Here is a 25,840-nt window from a genome sequence, read left to right on the forward strand (position 1 = left end):
AGCACACGCTGCTTCAAACTTGCTGAAAAGCTGTATGGCGGCATGAATAAGCGAGTCTGACTTCTTGTCGTACTAGGAATGACAAGCACGCCTGCGAGCAGCTGTGTCATCGCGACCGTTTGTTGGTCATCCTGCCTGGCGATAAGCGCCGATGGGACGCCGGAGGAGAACTGCACGATAACCGCCGTCTAGGTGACCTCGATCATAGCCGGGGGGGCCAAGAAAGTATTTATACAGTCGGGTTAGCAGCGGCACTGTCAGTGCCGTCCGCCTGCTCGTAGTACGTACTAACCGCCGGAATGTCCAAAACCATCAAGAAAATCATCAGCACCGACAAGGCTGCAGCGCCCGTTTCGGCCTACAGGTGAGGATTGTTTACTCAGAACTTACTGAGGCAGTATGCCTCAAAAACAAGCGACGTTACGGGAGCGTGCCACAACGACTGATGTATTTCCCCGGTTAACAATTTCAGTTTTCTCTGCAATATTTCGAGGACTGGTCAGGTGTTCGTATCGGTAGTCTTAGACGTTTTCACTGTCTGTATTGCAACTGGAGCCGGCCGGAGTGCCCGAGCGGTTCTAGGCGCTACAGTCTGGAACCGCGAGACTACTAGGGTCGCAGGTTCGAATCCTGCCTCGGGCATGGATGTGTGTGGTGTCCTTAGGTTAGTTAGGTTTAAGTAGTTCTAAGTTCTAGGGGACTGATGACCTCTGATCTTAAGTCCCATAATGCTCAGAGCCATTTGAACCATAGCAACTGGACCATTACTACTCAAATCAGACCAAGTAGGCTGATTCGTCTGTCGTGAACGCCTCAGTAATCTTTCATGTAGTACAGGGTTAGGGAGTTTTTCAAAAATGGTTCAAATGGCCCTAAACACTATGGGATTGAACATCTGAGGTCGTCAGTCCCCTAGACTTAAAAATACTTAAAGCTAACTAGCCTAAGGTCATCACACATATCCATGCCCGAGGCAGGATTCGAACCTGCGACCGTAGCAGCAGCGCGGTTCCGGACCGAATTGCTTACAACCGCTCGGTCACAGCGGCCGGCTAGGGAGATTTTCTAAACGTCTTAGTGTACGTGTTTACGTTTCTGTTAGTGGGGGACTGATATCACCTAGAACTCCCGATTTCGGTATTTGAAGTAGAAGAGCACGAGAATGATCTCAAGTGCCCTCAGCCGCGCGGGATTAGCCGAGCGGTCTTGGGCGCTGCTGTCAAAGACTGTGCTGCCGGTCCCGGCGGAGGTTCGAATCCTCCCTCGGGCATGGGTGTGTGTGTGTTTGCCCTTATTATAATTTAGGTTAAGTTGTGTGTAAGCTTAGTGACTGATGACCTTAGCAGTTAAGTCCGTTAAGATTTCACACACACACTCAAGTGCCCTCTGTGTGCTGTCCGTTTAGTTTGTGGTAGCAGGTGTAGTTCTGTTATTTGCATGTATTAAACTTTTTAATGTTTTTAACGCAATATATAAAAGACAATTAAAATTTATAACACATAATATAGATTGCTGTGTCTCCCTCACTTGACGATGTTTTCGTGTTACCGAGCCTGTTAGTCAGTTTACACTGAATGGTGTCTGAGTTTTGACCGCCTACGTTTACATCCACATCCTTACTTTGCAAACCACTGTGAAGTACATGACAGGGAGTACATCTCATAAAGGTGCGTTTACACCTGTGTGCCTTACGTCTAGTCATCGTGCGGCCGTGCTTGCCCCACACGCAAGTAGAGGCATGCGTGTAGGTTGCATGCCTTTTCCTCGAGTGTGAGTGCCTGTGATTCCATTCACACCTCTATTCACACTGGGCGCCACTACTTTCGCGTGAGGCAAATGGCTCTGAGCACTATGAGACTTAACATCTGCGGTCATCAGTCCCCTAGAGCTTAGAACTACTTAAACCTAAGGACATCACACACATCCGAGCCCGAAGCAGGAGTCGAACCTACAAACGTAGCGGTCACGCGGTTCCAGACTGAAGCGCCTAGAACCGCACGGCCACACCGGCCTCCCCACGTGGGACAAACTACAGCCGCACTAGCGACTAACACTGCTGTAAACGCACCATAAAGCACTCGTCTTCAGGCCACGAGTGGCCTACCGGGACCATCCGACCGCCGTGTCATCCTCAGTGGAGGATGCGCATAGGCGGGGCGTGGGGTTAGCACACCGCTCTCCCGGTAGTTATGATGGTATTCGTGACCGAAGCCGTTACTATTCGGCCGAGTAGCTCCTCAATTGGCATCACGAGGCTGAGTGCACCCCGAAAAATGGCAACAGCGCATGGCGGCCTGGATGATCACCCATCCAAGTGCCAACCACGCCCGACAGCGCTTAACTTCGGTGATCTCACGGGAATTGGTGTATCCACTGCAGGCCGTTGCCCGTAAACGCACCACAACAGATATAAATGCTTCTTCCCGTTCCATTCATGTACGAGGGCGGAAAGAATAATAGCTTGTACACCTTTAATTAGTCTGATCTTCTCTTTCGGTCCCCATGGGAACGATACGGAGGAGGCTGTGGTATATCCAGAGCCCTGGCATTAAAGTTTGTTCTTGAAATTTCGTAAGTAGCCATTACGGGATAGTTTGCATTTCAATTTTTTTAGCGACTCCCCTGGGTCCCTGTGGCCTCCCCGTAGGGGGTTCGAGACCTCCATCGGACATGGGTGTGTGTGTTGCCCTTAGCATAAGTTAGTTTAAGCTAGATGAAGTAGTGTGTAAGCCTAGGGACCGATGACCTCAGCATTTTTGTCCCGTAGAATCTTACCAAAAATTTCCAAAATTTCCTGTGGGCCAAAAAGTCCTGTGACCACTAGCGCTGCCATCCTTTGTATAAGTTCAGTACGGATTGGTACGGATCCTACACCTGAGCAGTAGTCTAGGGTGAGTAGCACGAGTTTTTTGTAACCAGTCTTCTGTATTTCCCTATTATGTTACCAATGAATCAAATTCTGCCAACTGCTTTATATACAGACGACACTGTGTGATCGTACCATTTCATTACCTCACAAACTGTTACATTAATGTATAGTATGAGTGAATCGATTTAGACTGCAATTCGTTGTAATCATAGGGTATTACTTATTTTCGTGTGTGCACGAGAAGTGCTGGTTTGACTACCTTAATGTTTCTATTTATGTGCTTAAGGAGGTCCTTAAATTTTCAGATGATAGGCCTCACCAGGATTTTTGTGTGATATTGTTAGTAGAATACAGTGCTGTTGGATGTGTACGTTGCCCTGCAGGTTGTCCGTACGGAGTATTGTTACCAACGTGCCTTCTCTTTATATCCGAGAGTGATTCCCGGCGCACGCTACTCGCTTCATTTCTTTTTCCTTCCATCAACTGTCCCAGCGTTCCGTTTAAAGCAGATTTCCTCGGTCTTTTCGATAATGGCCAATCTGGTGGCTGGCGATACTTTAACAATGTGTTGTTGTTGTTGTTGTTGCGGACCTCAGTCCTGAGACTGGTTTGATGCAGCTCTCCATGCTGCTCTATCCTGTGCAAGCTTCTTCAGCTCCCAGTACCTACTGCAACCTACATCCTTCTGAATCTGCTTAGTGTATTCATCTCTCGGTCTTCCTCTACGATTTTTACCCTCCACGCTGCCCTCCAATACTAAATTGGTGATCCCTTGATGCTTCAGAATATGTCCTACCAACCGATCCGTTCTTCTGGACAAGTTGTGCCACAAACTTCTCCCCAATCCTATTCAATACTTCCTCATTAGTTATGTGATCTACCCATCTAATCTTCAGCATTCTTCTGTAGCACCACATTTCCAAAGCTTCTATTCTCTTCTTGTCCAAACTATTTATCGTCCATGTTTCGCTTCCGTACATGGCTGCACTCCATACAAATACCTTCAGAAATGACTTCCTGACACTTAAATCTATACTCGATATTAACAAATTTCTCTTTTTCAGAAACGCTTTCCTTGCCATTGCCAGTCTACATTTTATATCCTCCCTACTTCGACCATCATCAGTTATTTTGCTCCCAAATAGCAAAACTCCTTTACTACTTTAAGTGTCTCATTTCCTAATCTAATTCCCTTAGCATCACTTGACTTAATTCGACAACATTCCATTATCCTCGTTTTGCTTTTGTTGATGTTCATCTTATATCTTCCTTTCAAGACACTATCCATTCCGTTCAACTGCTCTTCCAAGTCCTTTGCTGTCTCTGACAGAATTACGATGTCATCGGCAAACCTCAAAGTTTTTATTTCTTCTCCATGGATTTTAATACCTACTCCGAATTTTTCTTTTGTTTCCTTCACTGTTTGCTCAATATACATATTGAATAACATCGGGGAGAGGCTACAACCCTGTCTCACTCCCTTCCCAACCATTGCCTGCCTTTCATGTCCCTCGACTCTTATAACTATCATCTGGTTTCCGTACAAATTGTAAATAGCCTTTCGCTCCCTGTATTTTACACCTGCCACCTTTAGAATTTGAAAGAGAGTATTCCAATCAACATTGTCAAAAGCTTTCTCTAAGTCTACAAATGCTAAAAACGTAGGTTTGCCTTTCCTTAATCTTTCTTCTAAGATAAGTCGTAAGGTCAGTATTGCCTCACATGTTCCGATATTTCTACGGAATCCAAACTGATCTTCCCCGATGTCGGCTTCCACCAGTTTTTCCATTCGTCTGTAAAGAATTCGCTTTAGTATTTTGCAGCTGTGACTTATTAAACTGATAGATCAGTAATTTTCACATCTGTCCACACCTGCTAGAACTGGGTTTCCATCTGAGAGCTCTTGATGTTCATACAAGTGGTTCTCTTTTCTCTGAAGGTCTCTTCAATTTTCCTGTAGGCAGTATCTATCGTACCCCTAGTGACACAAGCCTCTACATCCTTACATTTGTCCTCTAGCCATGCCTGCTTAGACATTTTGCACTTCCTGTCGATCTCATTTTTGAGATGTTTGTATTCCTTTTTGCCTGTTTCATTTACGGCATTTTTATATTTTCTCCTTTCATCAATTAAATGCAATATTTCTTCTGTTACCCAAGGATTTCTACTAGCCCTCGTCTTTTTACCTACTTGATGCTCTGCTGCCTTCACTACTTCATCCCTCAAAGCTACCCATTCTTCTTCTACTGTATTTCTTTTCCCCGTTCCTGTCAATTGTTCCCTTACGCTCTCCCTGAAAATCTGTACAACCTCTGGTTCTTTCAGCTTATCCATGTCCCATCTCCTTAAATTCCCACCTATTTGCAGTTTCTTCAGTTTTAATCTACAGTTCATAACCAATAGATTGTGGTCAGAGTCCACATCTGCCCCTGGAAATGTCTTACAATTTAAAACCTGGTTCCTAAATCTCTGTCTTACCATTATATAATCTGTCTGAAACCTGACAGTATCTCCAGGCTTCTTCCATGTATACAGCCTTCTTTTATGATTTTTGAACCAAGTGTTAGCTATGATTAAGTTGTGCTCTGTGCAAAATTCTACTAGGCAGCTTCCTCTTTCATTTCTTAGCCCCAATCCATATTCACCTACTACGTTTCCTTCTCTCCCTTTTCCTACTACCGAATTCCAGTCACCCATGACTATTAAATTTTCGTCACCCTTCACTATCTGAATAATTTCTTTTATTTTATCATACATTTCTTCAATTTCTTCGTCATCTGCAGAGCTAGTTGGCATATAGACTTGTACTACTGTAGTAGGTGTGGGCTTCGTATCTATCTTGGCCACAATAATGCGTTCACTATGCTGTTTGTAGTAGCTAACCCGCATTCCTATTCTCCTATTCATTATTAAACCTACTCCTGCATTACCCCTATTTGATTTTGTGTTTATAACCCTGTAGTCACCTGACCAGAAGTCTTGTTCCTCCTGCGACCGAAATTCACTAATTCCCACTATATTTAACTTTAACCTATCCATTTCCATTTTTAAATTTTCTAACCTACCTGCCCGATTAAGGGATCTGACATTCCACGCTCCGACCCGTTGAATGCCAGTTTTCTCTCTCCTGATAACGACATCCTCTTGAGTAGTCCCCGCCCGGAGATCCGAATGGGGGACTATTTTACCCCCGGAATATTTTACCCAAGAGGACGCCATCATCATTTAATCATACAGTAAAGCTGCATGCCCTCGGGAAAAATTACGGCCGTAGCACAGATTAAATCATCATCATCATCATCATCATTTAAGACTGATTATGCCTTTCAGCGTTCAGTCTGGAGCATAGCCCTCTTATAAAATTCCTCCATGTTCCCCTATTCAGTGCTAACATTGGTGCCTCTTCTGATGTTAAACCTATTACTCAAAATCATTCTTAACCGAATCCAGGTACCTTCTCCTTGGTCTGCCCCGACTCCTCCTACCCTCTACTGCTGAACCATGAGTCTCTTGGGTAACCTTGCTTCTCCCATGCGTGTAACATGACCCCACCGTCTAAGCCTGTTCATCCTGACTGCTACATCTATAGAGTTCATTCCCAGTTTTTCTTTGATTTCCTCATTGTGGACACCCTCCTGCCATTACTCCCATCTACTAGTACCTGCAATCATCCTAGCTACTTTCATATCCGTAACCTCAACCTTGTTGATAAGGTAACCTGAATCCACCCAGCTTTCGCTCCCATACAACAAAGTTGGTCGAAAGATTGAACGGTGCACAGATAACTTAGTCTTGGTACTGACTTCCTTCTTGCAGAAGAAAGTAGATCGTAGCTGAGCGCTCACTGCATTAGCTTTGCTACACCTCGCTTCCAGTTCTTTCACTATGTTGCCATCCTGTGAGAATATGCATCCTAAGTACTTGAAACTGTCCACCTGTTCTAACTTTGTTCCTCCTATTTGGCATTCAATCCGTTTATATTTATTTCCCACTGACATTACTTTCGTTTTGGAGATGCTAATCTTCATACCATAGTCCTTACATTTCTGATCTAGCTCTGAAATATTACTTTGCAAACTTTCAATCGAATCTGCCATCACAACTAAGTCATCCGCATATGCAAGACTGCTTATTTTGTGTTCACATATCTTGATCTCACCCAGCCAGTCTCTTGTTTTCAACATATGATCCATAAATAATATAAACAACAGTGGAGACAGGTTGCAGCCTTGTCTTACCCCTGAAACTACTCTGAACCTTGAACTCAATTTACCGTCAACTCTAACTGCTGCCTGATTATCCATAAAGACCTTTAATTGCTTGCAAAAGTTTGCCTCCTATTCCATAATCTCGTAGAACAGACAATAACTTCCTCCTAGGAACCCGGTCATATGCCTTTTCTAGATCTATAAAGCATAGATACAGTTCCCTGTTCCACTCATAACACTTCTCCATTATTTGCCGTAAGGTAAAGATCTGGTCCTGACAACCTCTAAGAGGCCTAAACCCACACTGATTTTCATCCAATTGGTCCTCGACTAATACTTGCACTTTCCTTTCAACAATACCTGAGAAGATTTTACCCACAACGCTGATTAAAGAGATGCCTCTGTAGTTGTTACAATCTTTTCTGTTTCCATGTTTAAAGATTGGTGTGATTACTGCTTTTGTCCAGTCTGATGGAACCTGTCCCGACTCCCAGGCCATTTCAATTATCCTGTGTAGCCATTTAAGACCTGACGTTCCACTGTATTTGATGAGTTCCGACTTAATTTCATCCACCCCAGCTGCTTTGTTGCACTGCAATCTATTGACCATTTTCTCCACTTCCTCAAATGTGATCCTATTTCCATCATCATTCCTATCCCATTCTACATCGAAATCTGAAACATTGCTGATCGTATTTTCACTTACGTTGAGCAACTCTTCAAAATATTCCCTCCATCTGCCCAAGGCAGCCACAGGATTCACCAGCAGTTTTCCTGACCTGTCCAAAATACTTATCATTTCCTTCTTACCTCCCTTTCGAAGACTGCTAATTACACTCCAGAATGGTTTTCCAGCAGCTTGAGCCATAGTCTCCAACCTGTTTCCAAAGTCTTCCTAAGATTTCTTCTTGGATACTGCAGTTATCTGTTTGGCTTTGTTTCTTTCTTCAACATAACTTTCTCTGTCTACCTGAGTTCTAGTATGTAGCCATTTTTGATACGCCTTCTTTTTCCTCTTACAGGCTGCCTTGACTGTGTCATTCCACCAAGATGTTTGCTTCATCCTACTTTTACACACTACTGTTCCAAGACATTCTTTAGCCACTTCTAGTTATGAGTCCTTGTACCTTGTCCATTCCTTTTCCAATGACTGTAATTGTCTACATTCAACTAACTGGTACCTTTCTGAGATCGCTGTTATGTACTTGTGCCTGATTTCCTTATCCTGAAGTTTCTCCACTCTTATCCTCCTACATATGGACCTGACCACCTGCACTTTCGGCCTCACAATCCCAATTTCACTGCAGATTAAATAATGATCAGTGTCATCAAAGAATCCCCTGAATACACGTGTGTCCCTCAAAGCCTTCCTGAATTCCTGATCTGTTATTATATAGTCAATGACAGATCTGGTTCCCCTGCCTTCCCAAGTATACTGGTGAATGTTCTTATGTTTAAAAAAGGAGTTTGTGATTACTAAGCCCATACTGGCACAGAAATCCAAGAGTTGTTGCCCGTTCCTGTTGGCCTCCATATCCTCTCTAAATTTACCCATAATCTTTTCATACCCTTCTGTTCGATTTCCAATCCTGGCATTAAAATCACCCATGAGCAGAACACTGTCCTTGTCCTTTACTCTAATAACTACATCACTGAGTGCCTCATAAAAACTATCCATCTAATCTTGATCTGTCCCTTCACAATGCGAATATACTGACACAATCCTAATTTTCTTGCTAGACACTGTCAAATCTATCCACATAAGTCGTTCGTTTACAATCCATACTGCAACTACGCTGGGTTCCATTTCTTTCCTGATGTAAAGCCCTACACCCCATTGTGCTATTCCTGCTTTGACTCCTGACAGGAAGACATTGTATTCTCCCACTTCCTCTTCTTTCTCACCCCTTACCCGAATGTCACTAACAGCTAAAACGTCCAGCCCCATCTTACTTGCAGCCTCTGCCAGCTCTACCTTCTTCCCAGGGTAGCCCCCATTGATATTAATAGCTCCCCATCTCGTTACCATTTGTTTTCCAAGTCGTATCTTAGGAGTGCCTGGTTTGTCAGTTAGAGGTGGGACTCAGTCACCTCCAAAGATCCAAGGCATTTTGCTCTGATTGTTGCCAGCATCATATTTAAAATATCGGGGAAGCAGGTTGCTAGCCTTACTTTCCCCGAGTCCCATTGAGTTTTACTCCTAACGGATGAGGGACTAACCGGTGGATTTGGTAGTCTTTGCCGTATGAGCACAAAGGTGACCACGACTCAGAATATGTCCGAGATGCCCAGCCTTATTCCAAGGTAACTGGTATCCCGACTGTCGGGACCACTTACTTCGCCACTCATACGTTACCTGTGGTTCATGAACTAGGACATGACTACAGGAACCCACACCATGAACCACGCACAGATTAAAATTAAAATTAATTTTGTTGTCGCCTTGCTACAGCACGTAAACAAAGTTAAGGAGGGTCCTTAACATTTCTGCCATCACACTGTCAAGCAAATTTACGTAAACTGTGGTAAGGGACATAACGTTGTTTACCCATACTCGCTTCAATAAATATTCGCTTTACTCAATTAGCAACAACTTTTGGGTCGCATTTGCGTTCAGGAACATATTAATGATCTTTATTTGAGTGGTGGTTATCCACACCATCCTCAGATTTGTGCAAATCATCCATGGAAAACCTTTTTCTTGCACAAACACTACACACGTTAGTACTATGGCGACAAAATTTATGGCACTTACCACTGTTTAGATTAACACACCCTGACAGAATTGCCATTATTGAGAATCTGAAATTAAGAGACAGAGCTGCCGTCTCTCGAGTTGTCGTGCAACTATCAGGTAATATGAATAAAGTACTTCATGTACCATGTTTACAAGCAATAAGTCTGTTTCTCTGCTCTGCTCTACCATCGTTTACAAATGGTTCAAATGGCTCTGAGCACTATGGGACTTAACATTTGAGGTCATCAGTACCCTAGAACTCAGAACTACTTAAACCTAACTAACCTAAGGACATCACACACATCAATGCCCGAGGCAGGATTAGAACCTGCGACCGTAGCAGTCGCGCGGTTCCAGACTGAAGAGCCTAGAACCGTTCGGTCACACCGGCGTCCACCATAATTTACAGCCAGGTGTTCAAATCACTGGACACGATGTACTCCCATCACGAGCGCTGGATCGCTGATGACATTGCCTGAAATAGGTAGCCGGCTTCGATCCCCCTACTGACGAGCGATTTCAGCCATTGTTGCGAACGCCACTGTGCTATGAGGCGCTGTTATGCAAAGTAGTCAGCCGTGATGCCTGCTAAAATTGACAAAAAGATGGGAACTTAGTTTTGGAACACTTTTCTTCAAAACTGCAGCCTATCTTAAGGAATATCGCGCCTTACATTTTTTATGTATGTTGTAAACGTACACTCCTGGAAATGGAAAAAAGAACACATTGACACCGGTGTGTCAGACCCACCATACTTACTCCGGACACTGCGAGAGGGCTGTACAAGCAATGATCACACGCACGGCACAGCGGACACACCAGGAACCGCGGTGTTGGCCGTCGAATGGCGCTAGCTGCGCAGCATTTGTGCACCGCCGCCGTCAGTGTCAGCCAGTTTGCCGTGGTATACGGAGCTCCATCGCAGTATTTAACACTGGTAGCATGCCGCGACAGCGTGGACGTGAACCGTATGTCCAGTTGACGGACTTTGAGCGAGGGCGTATAGTGGGCATGCGGGAGGCCGGGTGGACGTACCGCCGAATTGCTCAACACGTGGGGCGTGAGGTCTCCACAGTACATCGATGTTGTCGCCAGTAGTTGGCGGAAGGTGCACGTGCCCGTCGACCTGGGACCGGACCGCAGCGACGCACGGATGCACGCCAAGACCGTAGGATCCTGCGCAGTGCCGTAGGGGACCGCACCGCCACTTCCCAGCAAATTAGGGACACTGTTGCTCCTGGGGTATCGGCGAGGACCATTCGCAACCGTCTCCATGAATCTGGGCTACGGTCCCGCACACCATTAGGCCGTCTTCCGCTCACGCCCCAACATCGTGCAGCCCGCCTCCAGTGGTGTCGCGACAGGCGTGAATGGAGGGACGAATGGAGACGTGTCGTCTTCAGCGATGAGAGTCGCTTTTGCCTTGGTGCCAATGATGGTCGTATGCGTGTTTGGCGCCGTGCAGGTGAGCGCCACAATCTGGACTGCATACGACCGAGGCACACAGGGCCAACACCCGACATCATGGTGTGGGGAGCAATCTCCTACACTGGCCGTACATCTCTGGTGATCGTCGAGGGGACACTGAATAGTGCACGGTACATCCAAACCGTCATCGAACCCATCCTTCTACCATTCCTAGACCGGCAAGGGAACTTGCTGTTCCAACAAGACAATGCACGTTCGCATGTATCCCGTGCCACCCAACGTGCTCTAGAAGGTGTAAGTCAACTACTCTGGCCAGCAAGATCTCCGGATCTGTCCCCCATTGAGCATGTTTGGGACTGGATGAAGCGTCGTCTCACGCGGTCTGCACGTCCAGCACGAACGCTGGTCCAACTGAGGCGCCAGGTGGAAATGGCATGGCAAGCCGTTCCACAGGACTACATCCAGCATCTCTATGATCGTCTCCATGGGAGAATAGCAGCCTGCATTGCTGCGAAAGGTGGATATACACTGTACTAGTGCCGACATTGTGCATGCTCTGTTGCCTGTGTCTATGTGCCTGTGGTTCTGTCAGTGTGATCATGTGATGTATCTGACCCCAGGAATGTGTCAATAAAGTCTCCCCTTCCTGGGACAATGAATTCACGGTGTTCTTATTTCAATTTCCAGGAGTGTATTTCCAGTCTGTATTTCATAAATACATCTTAAAATTCCCGTTTCACTGAATACAGCAGATGTGCTTAACGACAAGTATTTACACTATGTGATCAAAAGTATCCGGACACCTGGCTGAAAATGACTTAAAAGTTCGAGGCGCCCTCCATCGGTAATGCTGGAATTCAATGTGGTGTTGGCCCATCCTTAGCCTTGATGGCAGCTTCCACTCTCGCAGGAATACATTCAATCAGCTGCTGAAAGGCTTCTTGGGGAATGCCAGCCCATTCTTCACGGAGTGCTGCACTGAGGAGAGGTATCGATATTGGTCGTTGAGGCCTGGCACGAAGTCAGCGTTCCGAAACGTCCCAAAGGTGTTCTATAGGATTTGGGTCAGGACTCTGTGCAGGCCCGTCCATTACAGGGAAGTTATTGTCATGTAACCATTCCGCCAACGCCGTGCATTATGAAAAGGTGCTCGATCGTTTTGAAAGATGCAACGGCCATCCCTGAATTGCTCTTCAACCAAGGCAAGCAAGAAGGTTCTTAAAACATCAATGTAGGCCTGTGCTGTGATAGTGCCACGAAAAACAAGTGGTGCAAGCCCCCTTCATTAAAAACACGACCACACCATAACACCATCACCTCCGAATTTTACTGTTGGCACTACACACGCTGGCAGATGACCTTCACTGGGCATTCACCATATTTACACCCTGCGATTGGGTCGCCACATTATGTGCCGTGATTCGTCACTCCACACAGAGTTTTTCCACTCTCAGTCCTTACACCAAGCGAGGCGTCTTTTGGCATTTACCGGCGTGATGTGTGGCTTATGAGCAGCTGCTCAACCATGAAATCCAAGTTTTCTCACCTCCCCCCTAACTGTCATAAAATTCCTGTGTGATAGTCTGTACAGATGTCTGCCTATTACACATTACGACACTCTTCAACTGTCTACGGTCTCTGTCAGTCAACAGACGAGTTAGTATGCTTTTGTGCTGGACGTGTCCCTTCACGTTTCTACTTCACTATCTCATCGGAAACAGTGGGCCTAGGAATGTTTAGGAGTGTGAAGATCTCGCGTACAGACATTTGACACAAGTAACCCCCAATCACCTGACCACTTTCGAAGTCCGTTGAGTTCCACAGAGAGCCCCCTTCTGCTCTCTCACGATGTCTAATGACTACTGAGGTCGCTGATACGGAGTACCTGGCAGTAGGTGACAGCACAATGCACCTTATATGGAAAACGTATGTTTTTTTGGGTGTCCAGATTTTTTTGATCACATAGAGTATATTAAGGCTTTTAGTTTCGATGTAGCCTGTCTATTGAAATACTGAAAAAATTCACATCCGTTGGTGGAGATGGTGATTAACTTATTGCAAGGAATTATTTTTTAATTTTTAACTCAATCACTTTTTTATGGTAACATCATAACCGGTTTCGGTCTTCAAAGGCCATCTTCAGCTGCTGCAATAGAGGAGAGAAATGCTTAAATTAAGACATAAAACAAGTTTAATTATTTTCAGTAGATCAACTTCTGAGCTTAATAAAATGCTATTAACACTGTTGCTTGGACTTTGGGGGTTGAAGGGACCAGACTATAAAGGCCATGGGTCCCTGCTATTAACATGCACATGGTTCATACACATGGTGGCATTTGATGAATAAGTATTCATGCTTTATCAGCTAAACATGAAATCAGAAATCAGGGAATTACTCTGATGGGAAAAAATCATAGCACCTCAAAATAATTAATGTAGGATAATGAAATTTCGGGAATACATCTGTTTAGTTAATGTATTTAGGTGATTAACATTGCAAGTTCACAGGTTAATGTAAGCATGAGATAAGCTATTGCAAATGCAAAATGCTGGTGCGTTAATAACCAGTGTAGCTGCGAGAATATTGAATGTAATTGTGTCATATAGCTGCCGGTTGTTAGTTTGTGGGATGGAGTTCCATGCATGTTGCACATGGCTGGTCAATGCAGGGACGGTTAATGCCAGTTGAGGGTGATGCTGGAGTCGTCATCTGATGATGTCCCATATGTGCTCAGCTGGAGACTGTATATATATATATATATCCACCACATGCTAAGTCGCTCATGTGGGAAAATGCTCCCAAACTGGACACGCTGGACATGTTTGTCCCACAATATTTCAATCATGTTGGACCCAACAACTATCCCCTGAAACTAAGCTCTCTGAAGAACTGTTTTAAATGTCCAAATAATTTTCCTGCCAGATGCAGACATTTATTTATTGCATATGAATTGTGATATGTTAACATGGTTTGTGCTTCAGAACACTGCAAAATACGAGTATTTAAGTGCAGGAATACCACTGGATGGCCCTACTTGTGAGATTCTAAAAGTCGCAAAATCTTTCCTAGATATTTGTAAATGAGAAGTGTTGCACCTAACATTTCAAATTTCACAAATTTCAGTTCCTCCTTTCTTTTTTACCTTGGCAGACCAGGTTAATTCCAGGCAGTGCATGATCTGACATAATGCTCTACTGAGCTCTTGGCATCACTGACACACTCATTTGAAAGTTAGGCATAAGGTCTTAATCATCACCTTGAATCCTTGATGATGTTGTTACTCCTTCCCTGCAAGTTTGCCCTTCACTGTGATGAATTTTTCCAACAATGGAGACTTGATGGAGACCTTCGTTGCATAACTCTGCATTTTGGCTGTACAGAACACATTCCACCTTGAAACTGTTGTTCTAGAAATTACTGTCAAGCTATGATTTCTTCATCCAAGGAAAGATGAGGGGCAGGGCTGTAATTAGACTGTGTCACAGGACACCGCACCACAAAAATGTACAATGAAAAGTGTTTGGTGGTGACCCTCTTACAGTTATAAAAGGTGTAGATGTTATCATTTTTATGAACTTATTTTACTGAATGTTTCAGTGGACAGCTGATATGAAATTTAATTTAGAATTTACTTCTCCACGGTGTGCTCACTTTGCTCAAATTCCCAGCAGAACCGTTTTAGAGCTCAGTTGGCAAAACCATTAACACTTCTAAAAGAATTTTTAATGAAATTCTGGCAGTTTGAAATATTACAGGTAAATTTATTAAAATGAAATGAAGGTTCAAAACAATTAGACTATAATATTATTTGAATGATTCATTTAACTTAGATTGTTTAATATTTATAATATATAATACTGCCATTTTTCTTCAGTTGCTTCTTCAGTTGTGCTGTATCAAACAGATAAGAAAAATTTCATCTTTTGCTACTGAAATTTTATTTGTGTGTACTAAACAAATTTCACTTATTTGCGTAACATAAAGAAAATTATTTAACTATACAGATTTTGGTAGATCTGTAGTGATTATTGGCAGTTCATTTAGGTTATCTGTTTACACATACACGCTTACATTCATTTCACAGCCTTCTCATGTACTACATGTTCTTCTGTCTGTACTAGACGCAAATAGTACAGGTTTCCAACCGATAGGTCCCATTTAAACATTAACAGCATATTATCTATCCTGTTACAACCGCACATGGTCTTGCTTATGTGCTGTAGGGTTGACAGAAATCATGGGAGCTGTAGAGAATGGGAGGAAAATGGGTTGTTGAAGTCGTTATGGATGAAGGGTGTGTATGATGGGCACTGTGTGTGTGTGTGTGTGTGTGTGTCTTTAAAACAAATACAAAATGTTCCATCATAACATACCAAAATCAAATGACAAAAAAATATTAGTGACATCTTCAGAATACTCTTTTTGTCCCATCAACACAAAAAGTGCAAGACAAAAGAAATTAAAAATTGTGTCAGAGGAGAAAGATAATTATAGCAGTTGAGAATGTGTGAATTTTCACATAACAGCTGCAACTCTACATACATTGGGATGACTGCAACAAATTTTAATATCAGGCACAAAGAATATATAAGATCACTGAAGAGTGAGTTTACCCACTCCACATATGCAAAACCTAAAATAAAAGAAAATCACCATCATGCCTGGATATAAACAGATATTACAGCCTTATGACATAACAACAAAAGAAAGGCAATGCTCACCCTACCAGTCAGTCCTACAGCCTGTGAGCAGGAAAATGTGCAGTGTGCAACAGGATAGGTTGTGTCTAGTGAAATGTTTGAATGTGACTTATCAATCAAACAACCATACTATGTGCATCTAGTACATACAGAAGACCACATGAATACATGAAAGGGTCATCAAATGACTGTCAGTGTAAAAGAAACAGAATCCTATATTTGTAAATAAACTTAAGTATGAGACAGATTAAGTAACGTAACAACATAACAGAAATGAATGAAAGTATTGGAGGATATTGAAAGAGGTATCCCAATCATGCACAGAAAGCTGGATGTCACATGGCATAAGAACAGCATGACTGTAGCGTCACAAGACAATTGAAGGAATAGGAAAGGACAGTTGTGTCAATAAGAAAGCAGTTATGGTGTTCTGTGGTGTTGTTGTTGTTCATTACCACATGGCCCAGAGACAACATCTGCTTATTTTCATACAGGGAAGAATTATTGTGGAACTGGAAGAGGGACAAAGTATGACAAGTGAAGCCCTGGAGTTTGGTACTGCTCACACCATTGTTTCACATGCATGTGGTGTGTTTTGAACCACAGGCACTGTTGCCCAAAGGGGAGGAGTTGGTTGACTATGGTCAACTACAACAGTAGATGACCATGAGATTATGCAACAGGCAAGAAAGTACCCATGTCAAACAGTGGTTGCAGTTGAACCACACATGTATAATAGGGCTACAAAGCAAACAATCTTATTCTTTTTATTGGTTCAGAAACTGCACAGGAGTGATCTCTTTGTCCAACAACCAGTATGTTGTGTTCTGTTGAAACCTGCACATCAGCAGAACTGAATGAGATGGTGCCAAGAGCATAGGGACTGGACCCGTGAGGATTGGGTTCACCTGTTTTCTCTGATGGGAGCATACTCAGTCTGAGTAGTGATTCTGGCTGTAACCTCTTATGGCTAGAACATGTAATGCACCCAGGAAAATTGCCAAACGTGACCATTTTGGTGGTCCAGGTGTTGTGGTGTGTACAGGCATAATGTTGCATGAGCACATTGATCTTCAAATACTTGAACAATACACTCACTGGTCAATGTTATTGTGACACTGTACTCCTTTGCCATGTGGATTTCTTCTAGGGGTGCATTAGCTCTGACCTCATTTTTATGAATGTAAAATCCACAACCGCATCAAACAGCACAGGTGGAGGAGCTTTTGAAACAAAAGGATCTTCAGTGAATGTACTTCCCTACCTGTTCTCCATAATTAAATCCCATTGAGCATGTGTGGCATGCATTGGGGAGATGTACTACAGCACATCCACAAGCACCAATGATCACCCAGCTGTTTGTAACCTCACTGGTGGAGAAATGGAATGTCCTACCACAACAAGTCCTTACCAACCTTGTGTCCAGCATGGGAACATTTTTTGCAGAGCATACATTGTTGTCTGTAGGGATTACACACCATATTAAGAACAATGTCCTAGCTTTTTTTAAAGTCCACGGGATTGTCATGACTTCATTATAATTATTGTCTTTAAATGAAAGTGACATTTCTGTTTCTCTCATTGCATATTTCTTTCTGTTAACTTCTGCACTATAATGAAGGTCTTCTTTCTATATACAGTCTAAGTTTCATCAAATTGTGTTACTTGGCAGTGAAACCTCATGTTGAAGATCATTCTCCTTAAGATTTGCACACCAGTGTATTTAGATAACACAAATGAACTGCCAAATATTACTATAAATCTCCTACAAAAAAATATATATACTTAAATAATTTTCTTAATATTGTAGACCATTGAAGAGGCCTGGTACCGGTAGAACAAACAAAACATTTAGTTGCAAAATATGGATTTTTTTCTTTTCTGTACTACCAAACAAACAAGTGAAGCAGCCAGAATCACAGGAGAAAATAAACTTAATTGGCTGAGAGAGTATTTTATGTTACTTGAGTGATTACAAAATTGGACCAAATTTACAGAGAACTATCAGTATGAGTCCACTTATTAGTATGACATTGCACCTCTTTTGGCCTATGTTCATGCACTGATTTAGTTGGGAAGGATGTCATGATGCTGTTGTAACCTTTCTTGAGGCAGGTTGGCCACAACTATTGTAACTTGTCCTTGCTATCCTGGATATTGGCATTTGGATAAGTTAATGTTGGAGCTGGTCCCACAAGTGTTCTATTGGGGTCAGGACTTGGAAACTTGTAGCCCACAGGAGTATCTCAACATCACACAGACAGTTCATAGAGCCATGTGCCATGTCATAATGAGCACTGTCCTGTTGAAAAATGTCATCACGATAGTGTCATGTTAGAGGTAACACATGTGGATCCAGGAGGTCTGTGACATACAATTGTCCATCAGAGCTCCCTCATTCACTACTAGCTGTGTCCTGAAGTTATAACCGTTGGCTCCTCGTACTATAGAGTCAACTGTGACACCAGGATGTCTCTCAAGAACATTGGAAGAATGGGATCTCTCCCCAGATCACCACCATACTTGCTGATGACTATCATCTGGGATAATGCAGAGCCATAATTCACCACTGAACACAATATGACACCATTCATCAAGCAGTCCATGCTTCATGATCACAGTTCTCCAAGTGGAGCTGTATGTGTTTTGGTAATAACAGCACATGCCCTATGATAGTCTCTGACTAATGGTGCTGCATGGCACAGCACAGTTGTTGCAGGGAGTTACTTGTTTTTGGATGTCAAACACTGACATGAAAGGGTTAGAATGTGCTTGATGCACAATACAGTTAACTACTCTTGTGGTGGCCATCTGTGGTTGACTTACACCTTGATGATGAGCATGCTTGCCATTACATCCCTGTTCAGTCCATCATCAGGCCACATCTGAATGCCCCATAAATCTGGGTATTGCACAATATGACCAGTGAGCCACAATGAAGCCCCTTTCTGTCAAGTGCTGATAACACTGTTTCACTTCATATGCAGCATCTTCTATGTCCTCCACAGTGATCACTCAACTTCTTATGGTGTGTACTCACATTATATATCCTACCAGGCCTGATAACATTATAAATCCCACCAGGCCTGATAACAACACTAAACATGAAAAAGAGTAATGCATTCTGGTGGCCATTCTACCTGTCACAGAGAATTGCAACTCTAATCATTTACACACTCACCAATAGTGTGTACATGTATTAATACCATGAAGCAAAATTGTTCTACTAGAAGTAAACACAGGTAAATTTTGTTTGGTTGTTGCATTCCTTTTGTTATTTTCCATTTTTGTAATTACCATGTTTGCTTATAGCTGCTGTATGTTATACTTAAAATTTAACTATTGAGTTTTGAATGTACAGGAAACTTGTACCTTTTTTTCATTTTTGAAAAAAAAGAAAAAATGCAGCTGTTCATATTGATGTTAGCAATGATCTTGAACAACTTAACGGTAATGAAACTTACCAGTTTCTAATCACATTAGCTCATTAAATTACAAATCATGTAGTAAAACTTTATGCTGTTAAATATTGAAACTTAAATGCTGCCATACATGCATTTGATTCAAAAGCTGTTCTAAGATGCAGTTTTTGTGGTTAAATTATGACAGTACTTCCGCTGTTAAGCCTTGCACCACAGTGGTCTTTAGGTACAAAATACAGCCATATGGAGGAAGTCATTGAGTGCATTGTTAGGAGAATATGGGCAATGTGTGTAGGGGAGGGAGGGGCTGGAAACAAAATTTGATAGCCCAGACAGGGCCATATTTACAATCTCTAGACTCCTGGGCAGATCTTGTGGTGCTAATTGTTGCTCCTTATCTGTGCCGTGTTCACCATCACACCCACAAGCAAGACAAAAGTAGATGCTTGTGTTCCTCATTTTGTGCTCAGTAAAAGAACACAAGTGTTAAAGATGAACTGTAATATTTAATTTCTCACTATGTACATACCTCTCACTCAATGCTCATATATTCAATGAACATTATGTGAATACAGTACCGAACCTAATTAAAAGTCTGTGCAACTCAAACAACAAAAATATAAAAGTACCAACTTGTGAAAAGACAGTGTTTCTGTACCCAGTAACTGAATGTGAAGTTACAAATACTATTAATAAACTAAGAAATAAAATGTCTTGTGGTACTGACGGAATTCCAGACAAGGTAATCAAACATAGTTCTAACAGTGTAGATACTCACCTAACTGACATTATTAATACTTCTTTCAGGACAGGAGTGTTCCCATCAAAACTAAAACTCTCCATAATACAGCCATTTCACAAAAAGGATAGTACAGCTGACATAAATAATTATAGGCCAGTGTCATTATTGTCAGGTTTCTCTAATGTAATTGAAAGAGTAATATATGAAAGGTTAGCTGACTTCCCAGATAAAAATAAAATACTGACTAATGCTCAGAATGGGTTTGGAAGGATAGATCCATAGAAACAGCAGTCTTCCAATTCATGAAAATAGTTCTATGCCTTGGATAAGAACAAATTAAGCTACGGGATATTCTTAGATTTATCTAAAGCATTTGATCTAATCAGCCATGACTTATTGCTTATTAAACTAGAATTTTATGGGATCCAGGGACTTGCCTTCAAATGGTTCAAGTCTTATCTCTCTGACAGACAACAGAAAGTACAAATATGTCATGAAGGCAAAGAGTATCTTTCAGATTTCAGAAAAACTACCTGTGGATTGCCCCAGTATTCTGTGTTAAGCCCTCTGTTGTTCTTGGTGTACATAAATGATTTGCCAGACCATCTGACAGTTGCAGAAAAGGCGATGTTCACTGATGACACTAGCATTTTAATAAAAGGATACACTGAGGGTAATCTACAGCAGAGTGTCTCTAGGACAATAACTGAGACAGGAAAATGGTTTAGCAATAATGCTTTGATCATAAATAAGGATAAAATGGTATTGATGAATTTTGGTAATAATAAAAGGAAAGCTAGAAGAAGAGTAAAAGCTGAGTTAGAGAGCTATGTAATTCACCAGCTCCATACAAAACTTCCTAGATATATGGGTGGATGAGCACTTGAGATGGGAAAAGCATCTAGAAGTTTTGAGAAATAAATTAAGTAAATGCTGCTATGTGCTAAGAATGCTTCAGGAATGTTGCAACACTGAATCATTGATGTGTGCCTATTATGCTTACACCAACAGTTTGCTTAGATGTGGTGTGATCTTCTGGGGAAATACAGGTATAGCAAAACAAGCTTTCAAACTTAAAAAAAGGGGTATTAGAATAATGAAAGGGGCTCCATGCAGAGTGTCATGCAGAAAAATATTTAAAGAATTTAAAATAATGACTCTTCCTATCTTATACTTCTATGAATGTGTATGCTTTTTGAAAACTCACCAAGAATTTTCAACATTAAATAGTCAGGTTCATAACCATGAAACAAGGAACGGTGATGATTTTCACAGGGACACCCACAAAGGAGCACTCTACCAAATAAGTGTAAACTACCAGCCCAAAATACTTCTTAGCGCATTGCCTTCTACAGTAAAGAAAATTAAAGAATTTCAAAAATTCATGGTATATCTTAAATAATTTTTACCAACACATAGTTTTTATAACATTGAAGAATATCTGGATATGGAAAGTAATATTATTTATATACAATGACTTAAAATATTTGTATTTATTATCCAAGTTTTTGAAACAAATTAAATATAAGAAACTATGTTGTAATTGACTATATCCATCCAATGTATATTGTTAATGGATGAATAAAGAGATTGAATTGGACAGAATTGAATTGAACTGAATTGTTCATATACCATCCATAATATTTCATTACCAATATCTGAGTCAAATTTCAAGATTTATCATTTAAGTGAATATGTGAGAGAAATTGTGATTGTATGTGATTATGAATTACTTATGTAAATACATGTGTTTATGTTAAATGTTACAGCCAAGCAATTTGTGTGAACAATATGGTGTATGTAGCTGGTACTGTGGGATTTGATAAAAACACCAATAAGGCTGCAGAAGGTGGAGTGGTGGGTCAAGCAAGAAAGTGTTTTGAAAATCTTAGAGGCATTCTTGAAGCAGCTGGTTCATCACTCAACAATGGTAAGTAATATTATATGCCAGTTAATATTGTCTTCATTGGCTGTAAATGTTCCCCAAACCCTGATTTTTTCAGTTACATGGAACTAATGTCCTCTACCATACTCCCACCTCACTGTTCTATGGAGCTCTTCAGCTTAAATAATGGCATCTTGTATAACCATAAGAAATATTTCTTCAGATAATTTGCATTTTGTATATTCAGAGTGCTCAGATGACTGGCAAATCTAAATTTTTAATTGAGTAAAGTCTTTTATGCTAGGTAATGACCAATAAGTTTATAGCATACAGCAATAAACAGTATTAACTTGAAATGTTCCTCCTTCTTATCCTCAGAGTTTCTGTGTCATTGTGCAAAGATTTACCCACAGCTACAGTCAGAATCTGCACACTCTTTGTGGTGTGGAGCACCTAAAACAAATTACACAGCACATTGTTCTGCAGATTTACTTGGAAAAATTTATAGGCAGACTATGATTCGTCCTCTGCACTTCTTCTCTAAAAAATCAAACCAACATTCAGTTTCCAACTTCGTTTTAACTCATGAGCTACACCTATCCACATGGTTTCCTGCCACTTCTGCTCATAATCTCTTCAATAAATAAGAATGAAAAACAGTTCATAGTCAAAAAGGAGAAATACACAGCAACACCGGATCTCAAGTTTCCATGAGAACAAATTGGATTTATTGTCTTCAACAGGATCTTGCCAAGTCTGCTTCATACATTAAACTTCATCTCCAGTTAGCTGATACCTTCAGCATGCTCTGTTATGTGACCTCTTCCTACTGAGCTTGTACATCCTCACTAAACTGCAATACTCACTCAGAAAACTGGCAGCTTAAGAAAAATTCTATGCCTGCAAAAAGGGACATGCTTGAGAGAGAGAGAGAGAGAGAGTGTGTGTGTGTGTGTGTGTGTGTGTGTGTGTGTGTGTGTGTGTGTGTGTGTGTTGGGGCTTATGGGCGCTCAACATCGAGGTCATCATCGCCCTAACACGCTTGTGAACTCTTTCAAAGCTTTCTGCAAGAGCAAAACATCTTTCTTAAATGTTACTCAGTGAACTGGTACACTCCACATCTGTCCACATCACCTCAGCCCTTTGGGCCCATGACTCATTTGTAAAGTTAAAGCAGAAATTCTGAACTCCATTTTGAAATGTTCCTGACAAATGAAAACTCAGGAGTAACTGCACCAGTTTAATTCTTATACCACTACAGAGATAAGTGATACAGGTATTAGTGGAACTGAGATGCAGTTAAAATCCTCAAAAATGAACAAGGCATTAGGGTCTGATGGAATCTGCAGCTGAGTTAGCCCCTCTTTTAACTATAATATACTATAGGACTGTCAAACAAAAAAACTATATCTATCAACAATGGAAATTCCTGGATGGAATAAGATGTAAAATAAGGGAAAGGCAACCACTCACCTATACAACAGCAGAATGATGTGTGGTGCTTAGAAACAACAGAAAACAGTATTCACATCAGCTTTCAATCTCTTGTTCTTTCTCTAGCAAAAGCGTGCATGCCCACACACAAAAACACACACACACACACACACACAAACACACACACACACAACCATTTGCACACACAAATACACCCTCTCCCGTAGCCTCAATGAGACAGACTCGAGACAGAGTCAAGACTGAATCATTCTTGCTGAGATGACAGGAGTGGGTGTTTGGGTGTCTGTGTCATTGTGCGTAAATGTTTCTACTTTTGCTACAGAAAGAGCAAGAGCTTGAAAGCTGTTTCCTGTTGCACTACACATCAGTCCACAATTAGTGAGTGGTTACCTTTCCCTTATGTAAATAACCATGCCCAACAGTTGGAATAAATAATTCATAACTCCTGCCCACATATGAAAAGAGTAGCAGAAATGATTCACAAAATAACCATCCAGTGTCACTGATGTTATACATATAGTACTACATATAGTACTACAAATATTGTTATAGATTGTGTTACAAAAATAAGTGTGAAATGTTCCTTTTCCATATCATCAATAATAAATCTTTTTAATGTTACCTTCACCATTTTTACATCAGCTTTTATCTTAAATTTGCCTTATCTTTTTCAGTTGTGAAAATCACAATTCTGCTTCATGACATAAGTGATTTCCAAGCAGTGAATGAAGTTTACAAAGAATGTAAGTAGTGTTCTCATAAATAATTTCCATAAGATTTCCCAAATTTTAAAAATAAAGAATGTTCAAAATTGGGGGTTAATGTGTTCATTAGAAATAAACTGAAACCATGTATTAGGTGAGGTTCATCATAATTTTTTTTCTTTTGCAAACACTGCCCTACAGTCACTTCAGAACTTTTGTCTGTCATTCCTTATTAAAAGCAGTAGGGACAACAATCTGTGACATGCACTTAACCACTTGACGTTACTGAGTGCCACTGTAAAAAGACAGGTGATTGAGTCTTTATATAGTACTCATGTTTCAATTGCCAGAAGTTTTATACAATTTGCATACTGGTGCAGTATTATAATATTAAGTATAATTCAAAGAGAAGTGGCACTATGCTTCATAAAATAAGTTTTTGTATGTATCTGAAATATATATGTGTGATTCAAATATATGCATCTGCACCTGAGACATTATTTTCATTCAACTTGCATTTTTACAATTTGATGTTTGGATGAAATTAGTGTTATGAGGAAGATGTTTAGTTATAGTTTGTAACTGGATGCAAAGGAAGTATCAACACCAAAAAGACAGCTTCCATGAACTTCCACACAACACAAAATGCAAATTCCTCTCAGCCATTTGTCACTATAAATAACCAGTCAATAGATACCGACACTGTTTTCAAATTCCTAGGTCTGTGGGTTCAAAATAACCTGAAATGGAATACACATAGAGGAAAGGTAAATGCCAGGATTTGTACTGGCTGTTATGCATTGAGTGTACTGAAAACATGTGCTAGCCTGAAAACATTAACCAGTGCATACTACGCTTACATACAAGCCCACCTAAAATATGGTGTAATATTCTGGGGAAATTCTCAAACTGCTCCGAGCACATTCAGAATCCAGAAGAGAGCAATGAGGATTATTACTGGGAGCAAACCCAGAGACTCTTGCAAACCCATCTTCAGAAAGTTGTAAATCCTTACACTGCCTTGCCTCTACATTATTGAGACTCTAAAATTTTTCAGAAAACACATAGTGCCAACTGACCCCAGAGTCGTAAAAAATAATGAAATACATGAACACAACACCAGGAAAAATGCAAACCTGCATGTTATACATAAAAACACTCAACTGTGTAAAAAGGGAGTTTTCCACATGGGCCTCCAACTGTTCAACAATCTTCCCACTAGTATTAAGTCCATCGAAACAACATAAAATTTAGCAAAGCTGTGAAGTCATATTTGTTGTGTCACTGTTTTTACTCTGTAAATGAATACTTAGAACAGTAATCTTGCTATTTGTGTTAAATTGAAAACATTGAGCAATATAATACATTAGGATACTATAGGCCTACGTTAATATATGTTAACAATGTTAAATGATATTTTCCGACATCTGCAACACATTGTGTACCATCAGATCACAAGGAATAAATAAATAAATGCTAAAATTATGTTAATGGCAGGGTCTAGTCAAATAAGTTTGCCAGTGACTTCTAATATCCCATCTGTACAAAACATCAAATATGAGTATAATGTGGAACCATGTAATAGGTGTCAGACAACAATGAAAATGAATTGAAGACAGTAGAAGGAATTCAGTGCCAGCACATGACTTATAGTTTGCACACTGTCTGTTGAAAGATTGTAATAACCTC

The 25,840-nt window shown here is 41.2% G+C and overlaps 1 protein-coding gene across 1 annotated transcript in view; it reads left to right on the forward strand.

Moving 5' to 3' along the window:
* Nucleotides 1-243: 243 nt before the first annotated feature.
* The window catches only part of LOC126354081 (rutC family protein UK114-like), a 33,130-nt gene continuing 7,533 nt past the window's right edge, over nt 244-25,840 (forward strand). The window contains exons 1-3 of the mRNA XM_050003462.1: nt 244-364; nt 21,877-22,037; nt 24,122-24,190. Of these exons, the coding sequence (XP_049859419.1) occupies nt 300-364; nt 21,877-22,037; nt 24,122-24,190 (295 nt within the window). The 5' untranslated portion in view covers nt 244-299. The remainder of the gene's footprint in view (nt 365-21,876; nt 22,038-24,121; nt 24,191-25,840) is intronic.

This window comes from Schistocerca gregaria, chromosome 3 (genome assembly GCF_023897955.1).
Source record: "Schistocerca gregaria isolate iqSchGreg1 chromosome 3, iqSchGreg1.2, whole genome shotgun sequence".
Classification (NCBI taxonomy): domain Eukaryota; kingdom Metazoa; phylum Arthropoda; class Insecta; order Orthoptera; family Acrididae; genus Schistocerca; species Schistocerca gregaria.